This window comes from Oryctolagus cuniculus, chromosome 3 (genome assembly GCF_964237555.1).
Source record: "Oryctolagus cuniculus chromosome 3, mOryCun1.1, whole genome shotgun sequence".
NCBI classification, from domain to species: domain Eukaryota; kingdom Metazoa; phylum Chordata; class Mammalia; order Lagomorpha; family Leporidae; genus Oryctolagus; species Oryctolagus cuniculus.
Window position 1 is genome coordinate 161,564,485 of NC_091434.1, and position 12,270 is coordinate 161,576,754.

General features: G+C 36.3%; 1 protein-coding gene across 1 annotated transcript; it reads right to left on the minus strand.

The window, feature by feature from the left end:
- Positions 1-9,695: 9,695 nt before the first annotated feature.
- LOC100345754 (large ribosomal subunit protein uL6-like) lies at positions 9,696-10,390 on the minus strand. Its single transcript, XM_051848939.2, has one exon. The coding sequence runs from the start codon at positions 10,369-10,371 to the stop codon at positions 9,793-9,795; it is 579 nt and encodes a 192-aa protein (XP_051704899.2). The 5' UTR covers positions 10,372-10,390; the 3' UTR covers positions 9,696-9,792.
- Between the last annotated feature and the right edge of the window lie 1,880 nt (positions 10,391-12,270).

Below are 12,270 nucleotides of genomic sequence, written 5' to 3' on the forward strand. Positions count from 1 at the left end.
AGCTTACTCTTTGTGGTGAAGAAATGTGGCATTGGCAACTCACATTTCAGCTTTACTATGCAAGGGGAATTTCACAGCTTACTTTAGTCCTCAGTTTTAATAAAATGTCCTAGAGGAATGCACATATTAATCTGGTTTTGCTCAAGTGTCCCCAAATATCATTAGTTGTTGTGCCTGATATTGGCAATTCCCTCTGCCACAACATAGTTACAGTCATGGAGGAAACAAATCCCTGATATAAGAGGCTGCTATGCTGTTCCAGGGGCACTCAGAAATTAAGTAAATTCATCAATCTAGGGCTCCCAGCTAGAATCTGACCATCATTTATAAAATGAAAAGTAATCTACCAGATTCTACAAAATTCCTTATAACACAGAGTAGAAAAACTACAAAAGGGTTTCTGTGTATGTGTTTATGTGTGTGTGTAAGTCAGAGAGAGAGAGCAAGAGAGAGAGTGCGAGAGAGAGAGAAAGAGAATGAGACTAATTTTCATAATGATTCTAAAATTGATCATTTCATCTTTCTTTTTAGAAGATAATATGCAGTAGTTAATTGTTTAGACATTCAACCTAGGTTTTTGGGGTCTTCTGTAATAAATGTATGTTTTAAGACTATTGGAATGATGAAAATATAAGTGATGATAAAGGAGTCACTCAAGATAAAAAGAAGATTACATGCATACCCAAATGCAACATGTTCATGAATCTTAGAAACATGTCTATCTCATTTTGGTAATAGAATAGCATAAAATTATGAATTTAGTGTATTTAATGAATTAAATAACATTTGAACATCAGAAACGTAGTTATGAATTATACTCTAGTAATAGATAAAATGAGAAATACTATAACATTATTGAAAATGTGTGGACAAATATTTATGAATTGACTCTGATTTCTTAAAAATCAAAATCTAAAGAAATTCTGTCATGAGAAAACATCAAACAGTGAGATATGTACTGTAAAATAACTGACCAATATTTTCCAAGATCATCTCACTGTGAAAGACAAGGGAAAGATGAGGCTAATGATATATAACTATGTTTAACGTGACCATGGGATATAAAACTGATGAAATTCATATATGCACTATTGTTTAGTTAATAATGTTGTACCAACGTCAATCTCCTGAATGTGGCAACTGCATTACCATTGCATAAATGTCATCTTTGCTGTACCCTGGAGGGAGGTTACACAGAAACCTTCAGTGTCTTGTTCCAACAGTTTGATAAGAATGAGATTATCTCAAAATCAAAATTAAAATAAAGAAGAAACAAGCTAATGATGCTTGCTCTCGCTCCATTTTATATATGGGAATTGGAGATCCCAGCCAGTAGCTGCTCACAAGGAAAACAAATGAAAGTTGTTGGGGAAGTTAAAGAAGGAACAAGACTCTAATCTGTAAAGAGAATGCTGTCTACATCTGGTGACTATCGACATTTTGGCTATGATGTCGTTGCATGGGTGTCTTATGTCCACTGGATGCCAGAAGCTGCCACCCAAGTGTGTTTGACAGCAGAAAACAGCTGCAGACTTTTCCGATGTTCTCTGGGCTACAAGCATCATCTCCAGATGAGAATTCTGTTCTATACGAAGATCAAAGAAAATTGTTCTTAGAATAATAGGGAAATCAACCAAGTTTGCTAATAAAATATCAATATTAAAAACTAGCTGTGTTCCAAATACCAGCAGAAGCTGAAAATATAATTCAGGAAAAGCATAGAATTTACTATGGCAACAAAACTTAACAGCTATCTTAATAACAGCTATTAAGTATCTAAAAGTGCTGTGGCGTAGTATGCTAAGCCTCTGCCTGCAATGCTGGCAAAGCATATGGGTGCTGGTTCGTGTCCTAGATGTTCCTCTTCCAATCCAGCTCTCTACTTATGGCCTGGGAAAGCAATGGATGTACCCATATAGGAGACCCGGAAGAAGTTCCTGATTCCTGGCTTTGGATCAGCTCAGTTCTGGCCATTGCAGTCATTTGGGGAGTGAACCAGTGGATTGAAGACCTTTCTCTCTTTTACCCTCTGTAACTCTGCCTCTCAAATAAATCAATGAAATCTAAAAAAAAAAAAACAAAAAACAAAAAACAAAAAACAAAAACAAAAACTGTAAGATATTTATGGGAAAAAGTGAAAATATTTTTAAAGCAATTCAAAAAGACCTTGATAATTAGAGGAACATTCTTGTTTACACATAATTACTAAAGATAAAACAATTTTAGATTACCCTAAATTAATATATAAAATCTATACAATTGTAAAGAAAGTAACAACCAAGTTTTTCATGAAACTTGAAAAGCTAATTTACAATGTTACAAGGAAGCACAAAGGATTAAGATATCAAAGATGTTCATAACATATGCTATTCAACTCCCAAAATAAAAAGGCCATATTAAATACCCATAGTAATGTAGTGAAATAAGGGGAAAAGATGGACCACATGGTATTGTTGAAACATACCCATGCTTATTTAGGAACTTGAGATATGAAATAGATATGTTCAATAATCACTTATTTGGGCTACTGGCTACTCATAAAGAATAACCTAAGTATAAAACACGTGTAACCTACTCTAGGTGGCTTAATAAAAAATAAGAAAACCAAGAATGTTCATTTTCTGATGAAGAAACAGCCTTATCGATTAAACAGAGTGAATATTAAATTAAAAGTACATAAAATATCTATGAAAATGAATATATTGAAGACTGTACATCAGTCTTGTAAGCATTGGAAAGATCTGCTTCAGACCATTTGAAAAGACTTACAATGAATGGTTTACACACAATGCAAAATTAAACATCATCAAAAGTTATAAATTGATACTTCATGAAAATGGAAATAAAATATACAATTTTGCTAACAACTAATGAATTAAACATTAAAATTGACCAGCGTCGTGGCTCACGAGGCTAATCCTCCACCTGCGGCACTGGCATCCGGGGTTCTAGTCCTGGTCGGGGTGCCAGATTCTGTCCCAGTTGCTCCTCTTCCAGTCCAGCTCTCTGCTGTGGCCCGGGAGTGCAGTGGAGGATGGCCCAAGTCCTTGGGCTCTGCACCCACATGGGAGACCAGGAGGAAGCACCTGGCTCCTGGCTTTGGATCGGTGCAGAGTGCAGGCCGCAACGCACTGGGCATAGCGGCCACTTGGGGGGTGAACCAGCGGAAAAAGGAAGACCTTTCTCTCTGTCTCTCTCTCTCACTGTCTAACTGTGACTGTCAAAAAAAAAAAAAAAAAAAAGATAATCAATTAAAAAAACATTAAAATTATAGTGAGCAATAATTTCATAACCAACTGACTGGAAAACTTGGAGAGTCCGAAGTTGCCAATGTTGAATTATACAGATAACAATGTGCAAATTGCAAACATTCCAGGTAAGTTATTGTAAGAACTTCACATATTAACTTGTTAGTATCAAATTAACTTGATAATACACAAAACTGTAAGTAGACATTTACTCTCCTAGGATATTATTTGAACATCTCATATAAGTCTTTAAGTTGGGATTCATAAACTCTCCTTTTAGAATGAAAATTAACTCACTGATTATATTGATATATTTAAACTATGTGATGCAAATTTCTTATAATCTATTTTATTAAATTTTATTATCACCATAATGTTGTCTTTGAAAACAGATTTTGGATGCTTTTTTTAACCCTCTTTTTGGAACAATTTCAATTACAATGAAGTTATCCATCTATTTGACATTTGTAGTTTCACTTTTGCTAGAGTATAGAATGTACTTATATTATATTTATTAACATAATTTCTTGTGATTTATCTAATATATTCTATAGACGTATTTTTCAGCTTGACTTTGCTTTTTATTTCCACTAGCTTTGCTTAGTGAGTGGTTTATCTATTCATTTTCTTTTTGCCATTTGTGATTTCACACATCATTGATTTTTCTATTATTTCTGATTTTCTGTTTTCTCGTTCATTAATTTTAGCTGTTAGATTATTTTCTTTTCTTCCTCCACCTTTTTTCTTTCTTTGTTTTGTACTTTTCTAACTTCTAAGTTTAACTCTCAATAAAATTTTGTCTCCTCTTAATGAATATAGTAAATACTTAGAGCTACATATTCCCCACGTTAGAGTACAATATGATGATTCCAATGCATATATTCAGTATTAATATTTTCTTTGTGTTCTAAAATCTTGGTTTTGATTTTTGCTTATTTAAATATTTTTAACATTTTCTTAGTGTTTAATCCATTTTTATTATTAACTTCAAGTTTTACTGTTCTGTGATCAGAATATGTAATTTTAATTTTGATAAAATATTAGTGTCCTTTGTAGTCAAGTGATTAAGATTCTGTTTTGTATCTCTTAAAAGAAAGTTTGCTATCCAGCCGATGCCGCATTTCACTAGGCTAATCCTCCACCTGCAGTGCTGGCACCCCGAGTTCTAGTCTCAGATGGGGCACTGGTTCTGTCCCAGTTGCTCCTCTTCCAGTCCAGCTCTCTGCTGTGGCCCGGGAAGTCAGTGGAGGATGGCCCAAGTGCTTGGGCCCTGCACCCTCACAGAAGACCAGGAGAAGCACCTGGCTCCTGGCTTCGGATCGGCGCAGTGCACAAGCCATAGTGGCCTTTTTGGGGGGTGAAACAATGGAAAGAAGACTTTTCTCTCTGTCTCTCTCTCACTATAACTCTGCCTGTCAAAAAAAAAAAAAAAAAGTTTGCGTTTTATTTTTATTTTATAGATTCTGGAAAACCACTTCAATCTCTCTTATATTTACCTGCTGATTTCTATTTTATTGTTCTATGCCTCTGAAAATATTGTCTTCAAAATTTCTTTGTAGGTATGGGTGCTTGACCTAGTGGTTAAGCTGATGCAGACACCTATGTAGCCCATCAGGGGCCTCAGTTCAATGGCCACTCCTGACGTTAAGATTCTGGTAATGTAGTCCTGGGAAGCAGAGGTGATAACTCAAGTAATTGGTTAGGAAGTCATGTGGGAGATTTTTATTGACTAATCAGCTTCCTGTTTGGCAACATCCAGCTCCTGCCTTTGCAGGCATTTGAGGATTGAAGAATTGAATGGGAGCATGCCCTGTCTCTCTGTCTCTGTCTCTCTCTTGTCTCTCTGCCTCTCAAATAAAAAAAAATTAACATAAAAAAATTCACCAGTGGTTGGCACTGTGGCTTAGCAGGTAGAGCTGCCACCTGTGGTGCTGACAGAACATATGGGGGCCCATTCAAGTCTCAGCTGCTCCATTTCAGATCTAGCACCCTGCTAATCCACCTGGGAAAGCAGCACAAGATGGCTCAAGTCCTTGGGCCCCTGAACCGACAAGGGAGACTCAGAAGCTCCTGGCTCCTGGCTCCTGGCTTCAGATCAGCCCAGCTTTGGCCCCTGTGGCCATTTGGTGAGTTAACCAGAGGATGGAAGATTTTTCTCTCTCTCTCCCCTTTCCTCTCTCTCTCTCTCCCCCATCCTCTCTCTCTCTCTGTAACTCTGCAATTTAAATAAATATTTTTTAAAAAAGTCACCAGAATAAAATAATTTTTAAATTATTATTCACAAACCTTTAAAGTTCTCTCATTTGCGTCAATGTGTATATATATATAATATGCATATAGTTTCATGTATAGTTTTTTCATAATGCACTTTTACCATGAACTATTTATAATCTAAATTTATAAATATCTTTACACCAATATTTATATCTTTATTCCATTTTCCACATACTGTTTGAAGTAATATCAACATATATACTTATATACATGTTTGTGCTTTTTTGTGATACAAGTACCACTGACCTCCATCATTCTGGAAGCATATATTTATTTTTGTATTTATATTTACAGGAAGGAAAGGTCATTGAGGTTATCTGAGGTTATAATAATATACTTTTTTTTGACAGGCAGAGTTAGACAGTGAGAGAGAGAGAGACAGAAAGGTCTTCCTTCAGTTGGTTCACCCCCCAAAATGGCCACCACGGCCAGCGCGCTGCACCAATCCTAAGCCAGGAGCCAGGTGCTTTTTCCTTGTCTTCCATGTGGGTGCAGGGGCCCAAGCACTTGGGCCATCCTCCACTGCCTTCCCGGGCCACAGCAGAGAGCTGGACTGGAAGAAGAGCAACCGGGACAGAACTGGCACCCCAACGAGGACTAGAACCCAGGTAGCTGGTACAGCAGGCAGAGGATTAGCCAAGTGAGCCACAGTGCCAGCCATAATATACCAATTTTTAACAAGTATTGATCATCTTGTGTATTCCAGGTATGATTCCAAGCAATGTGATTGTTTTGTTTTGTTTGATTCCATTATCAATAGATAATTATATATATATATATATATATATATATATATATATATTGACAGGCAGAGTGGACAGTGTGAGAGAGAGAGAGAGAAAGGTCTTCCTTTTCCATTGGTTCACCCACCAATTGCTATTGCGGCCAGCAAGCTGCGGCCAGCACACTGAGCATATCCAAAGCCAGGAGCCAGGTGCTTCTCCTGGTCTCCCATGTGGGTGCAGGGCCCAAGGACTTGGGCCATCCTCCACTGCCTTCCAGGGCCACAGCAGAGAGCTGGACTGGAAGAGGAGCAACCAGGACAGAATCCGGCGCCCCGAGCGGGAGTAGAACCCAGGGTGCCGGTGCCGCAGGTGAAGGATTAGCTTAGTGAGCTGCGGCAAATTTAATCTAGCAAAATATTATTACTGATGCAGCTTAAGGATTTGAAGATTAACATGAGGACTTCAAGCAGAAGTCATTTTAGGGTTAAAATATATCATCCTGGTTGCTAAATGACAGCAACAAAACAGATCACAGGGATTTAAGGCAAATACACACTACAGATTTTTTCCCCTAAGGACAATCAAGAACTTTCATTAGCTTTAAAATGATTCTGAGAAATACATTGATGAAAATAATTTTAAGAATAGACCTTTCTGTATAGTGAATGCTCATGAGATCAACATGAGTAGCAATGGGGAGAAGAGTACAAATGCTATTGCCATGTTCTGTGCAGGTGATAATGGTCAGGACGTGGGTAAGGCACACAAATGCAAGGAAGCTATTCACATGGATGTAGGAAAGGCAGGATATGAACACAGAGAGAATTCAGGAGTTAACAGCAATAAATTGAGTGAGAACCTAATTTTTTTTTTACAATACAAAAGACCAGGAATTGGAGACCTATAATAATTATTTTCTAGACCACTTAAAATATATGTGACTGTGTGATTCAAAATGAAATCTTGGGGCTGGTGCCGTGGCTTACTTGGCTAATCCTCCGCCTGTGGCGCCAGCATCCCATATGGGCACCGGGTTCTAGTACTGGTTGCTCTTCTTCCAGTCCAGCTCTCTGCTGTGGCCCAGGAAGTCAGTGGAGGATGGCCCAAGTGCTTGGGCCCCTGCACCCTCAGGGGAGCCCAGGAGAAGCACCTGACTCCTGGCTTCGGATCAACATAGCTCCGGCCATTGCGGCCAATTGGAGAGTGGACCAATGGAAGGAAGACTGACCTCTCTCTCTGCCTTTCTTCTCTCTGTGTAACTCTGACTTTCAAATAAATAAATAAAACCTTAAAAAAAATGAAATCTTAAGTAGCAAGTCTGACATGAGTTGTAGTTCTTAAAACTGATCTTGAACTTCACTCCTGTTCAGGTGATTCCCACCACAGTGTGATATCTTTATAAAGCTCTAATGGTGGGGAGAGTTTTCCTTTCTGTCTGAGGAAATGTTACATTTCATGCTTTGCCCATCATCTCATTCAGTCACATTGTTCTATTTATTTACATCATAGGAAATATTTTCTTGCATTGTACATTTCAATGTATTTCTGTAAGTCATTAAAACCCTGTTAGAATTTCTGAAAATTAGGTTCTGGTACAGCCACAATAAGCTTTAGAGTTATCAGTTTAAGATAATAAACACTGTATGCATGTATGTTTTGGAGAAAAATAAGGATTGAAGTAGCAATGTATAATGAAGGTCTTTAAGGACTTAAATTACATGTGAACAAATACTTCAAGGGCAACCCACTTCATATTTACTTTTGTTTTTAACAATGTTATTTAACACGTTGGAAATGGAAGATATCTTTAACCTTTTTTCATGTTAACAAGTCATTTTACAAAGATTTTTGTGTTACCCTTTTAAGCAAAATTGATACATAGGAACTAAATATTACTACAATTAGGTAGCTTTTTAACTAAAACATGTCAAATGTGTACGACTATTTGACAATAGTAATAAGGAAGGGACATTTTAATAGATAATGACATCAAGAGTTTTATTAATTTCAGTAGTTGGTATACTGTTTATTACTTTAATAGATTAGATGAATAAAGCTATGTGTTATTATCCAATCTTATTTTAATATAATTTGGCTAAGATAGTTATGAACTTTCTAAACATTTTTGCCCCAAAATACTTATAATTGTGGATGTATTAATGTATATTTATATACCTGAATGAGAATTAATATTCCAGTTAATAATTCACTGAAAAAATGCAAAAAGAATGCTTGCCAGTGCTTTATTTAGATTTGCTAACACAAAGATGTCTGTATTCCCTAGAAATAATGCAGTAATATGAAGCAAGTCAAAATAATGGCCCAGTTGGGAAAAGATAAAAGCAAGGAAGAGGTGATGGGTTTCTGAGAATACGATGCTTTCTAGGGCTGGAATGTCCCCTCTGATTCATATACAGGTGTCCTGCAAGACAGGCAGTGCACATCGACATGCAAGAAGCACCTCCTCCTGTTTTAAACATCTCAAATCAGAATCGCAAAACACATCTCCACATCCACACTGTTGGATTCCCTCTTAATTCTGTGTTGCAGAGCCACTCTAAAGCCCATCAGAAATATTGGCAGTACATCTCTCCTTCCTTTAGCTTTCTGTGATTCTACATCTATATGTTTCTCAACACTTTATGCTATTGTTCCCAATACCACCATTACATATTGTGATAATACTAGTTGCAAATAGTTACCTAACTACAATTTCCATTTGAACCTTCAATGACTTGATATATATCCTAATTAGCCCCAGGAGCAATTTGAAAATGCAAATCTAATCACTGCATTCCAGCGTCTACTCATTGATTTTTGGATAACGTTAAACTTGATGTGGATCACCAGGTAGTTCATTATTAGAGTGGTTCTACTTACATTGCTGGCTTATTCATCTTCTCAATTTACCACTCTTGGATGAACCTACGAGCAATATAGAGGATTGTTAAGCTTCTAAAAAAGTTCAAATATCTCTCTCAATTTAGAATGTTATGATAACTGTACAGATAAGGGTTAGAGCAAAAGAAGTAGATGTTATAATCTACAAATCAAATCTTCACATGCAATTATAACAATAAGTAAAATATGAGCTAATTTGCCAAAACATTGAATTTGTGTTATTCATCTATATGTTTTATCAACTTTTAACTTACATTATTGATAATTTTCCTCAAGTTAATCATGCAGATTACTTTTGTGATTTACAAGCTGAAGAAGATGGACAGTATATTACTTAGATGATAAAATCAAATATTTGGAGTAGGGAAGTTAATACCATGAGGCTTTGTACCTCAGCAAGGAAATTGGAATAAGAAGTAATTCATTACAGTGAGTAAAGTGGGAAAAATAAGTCTTTAGTAACTTAAAGATGTCAATGAATTCCTGGAAGACAGAATGCAAAAGGAGTAGAAGGAACTGATGAATGATACTTTGAGATTGGTTCAGATTTTTTTTTTCTCAAACAATAATCTTTTATTGCATTATTAAAATACCACAAGACACAATCTGGGTTCTTGTTTCTGTAGCCGGATAACTTTTAGGTCTTATTCATCAGCCTGTTGAACTGTTCCTTTTTCAGAGACATAGATACCATCCAAAAATTTTCTGATATCTTTATTTTTAACTGTTGTTGCTTGCTGAATCAAAGCAGCTGAATTTGAAGCAAGTTCAATGTCATTTCCTTCAAGCACTAATTCATCTTTCTGGGCTTGAGACACTGAACAGGCAACACCTGGCCTCATCCGAACCCTTCGGATGTACTTTTCACCCAAGAAATTTCTAATTTCAACAAGAGACCCATTCTCTTGAATAACCACGTTGATGGGGAAGTGAGCATACACTGACCTCATCTTGTAACGGAAGCCCAGTGTAACCCCCTTGATCATATTCTGTACGTGACTACAGATCGTGCGAACAGTTGCCAGTTCCTTTCTATTTCCCCACCATTTGTCAACCCGGAGCCTCTTCTTTTTCTTTCCCAGGAGACTGAGTTCCACATTGATGTGATTGAAGTCCCTCCGCAGGGTTCCTCTGGGCCCCTTCACAATGACTGTGCGCCCCTTCAGACTGATGTCGACATTTTCTGGGATGTCGACCGTCTGATTGCTGAGAATGGTCTTCATTCTCGCAGTAGATGCGGCAAAAAGCTGGTTCAGATATTTTAACTTGCTGTGTGCTGGCTTTTTTTTTTTTTTTTTTTTTTTTATCCTGTAAACATTATTCAGCTTTGTTCTGGGAGGCAGTTTAGTTTCTTGGGAACAATTTGGCAAATTTGTGTCCTGACTGTAAGTTTTCTCAGCATAATTTTGTCTCCCTACTGAGGCAAAACATGCATTACTCTAGCCCAGTCTCCAGGTTTTCACTCCGGCTGATGAGAATAGGAATTATTCTGGCTGTATATGTGATCTGCAGTTATTGTCCCATGTATTTTTCCAGGCCTCAGGGAGATTTCTCACTTGCACGCCTTTTCTTTTTTAAATTAAACATTTAATTTTGAGATAATTATTGATTCACAAGCAGTTGGAGAAAATAACACAGAAAATCTGTACACTTTATTCATTTTCCCAGTGGTTCCAATGATCACATTTTGTACAACTGCAGTACAACATCACAACAGGATATTGATATTGATACAATCAACATATAGAACCCGCCCATCATCCATAGCATCACTTACATGACATACTTAAATTCCTTTTCCTTTGCCCTGCCTCCCCATACATGGCTCTGGGAACTATTAACCTGTTCTTCATTCCTTTTTTGTTTCAATAATATGTAACATGAATCTTTTATGATATATTTTTGTGCATAATTTTTGCAGATTTATCCAAATTATTGCATATACAAATAGTTTATTCTTGTTTACTAAGTCATATTCCTTGGTATAGATGTACAGCTCTTGTTTTTTTTTAATTTATTTAACCATTTATCTTCTTCAAGATATCTGGGTTATTTTTGTTTTTAATACTAAAAATAAATCTATGGGAAATTGTTTTTGTTAGAAATTAGCTTTTATTTTCTTGGAAGAAATATAATTGCTTTGTCATATGGTAGTTAGTAATTTGGTTAATTTTAATAACCATCTAATTGTTTTTCAGAAACTCCATGTCATCTTATATTCCCACCACAATGTATAATGATGGAGGAGAAGCAGAATCAGTAGAAATAGCATCCTCACCACATTTGGTGTTCTCAGTATTGTCAAAATTTAGCCATTATGTTTGATTTTTTTTTTCATTGTTGCTTTAATTCACATTTACCAAATGACAAATGATGTTGGGTATCTTTGCATGAGCTTAGTTTACATCAGTGTATCTTTTAAGGTGAAATGCATCTTCAAATCTTTTGTACATGTTTGCATTTATACTTTTTTGTATTTATACTTTATTATTTTGTATTTATACTTTCTTACTCTACACAGCAGATAGTAATCTTTTGTAGAATTTATGGTTTTCCAATATTTTCTCCCACTCTATGGCTTGATTTTAATTCTATTAGTAGAGTTTTAATTTTTTTGATATCTACTTTATCAAATTATTTTTATCAATCACACTTCTGTCGTCAGCTCTAATAGCCCTCAGCTCAGACCTGTAACCAAAAAATTGTTCCTGGTTTTTTGATCTAGTTTTATAGTTTTACACATTGTGTTTCTATCCACAAGCCTATTTAATTAATTTAAGTTTATGATATGAAACGAAGGTCAAAGTCCACTTTTTGCCACAGAGTTTCCAATTGCTCCAGTACCAGTCCTGAAAAAGGCTCTGCTGCCCAATCTACCATCATCACCAGTCCAGAACATGGCAGCAGCATTCCTGAGTATCCCACTGTTTTGGCTTATATGGTCCTCAGGGGCATTGCCTATACAGCAAATAAGAAATTCTTAAGAGTGCTTCTTTCTTAGAATGCTATTTAAATTAACCCAAATTTTCACTTGTCCCCAGGAAGAAAAGCTGAATTCACTTTTTGGTCCAAGTCTCTGTGATCTAGTTTTTCCTTGCTATTCATAAGCATATTTGGTATAC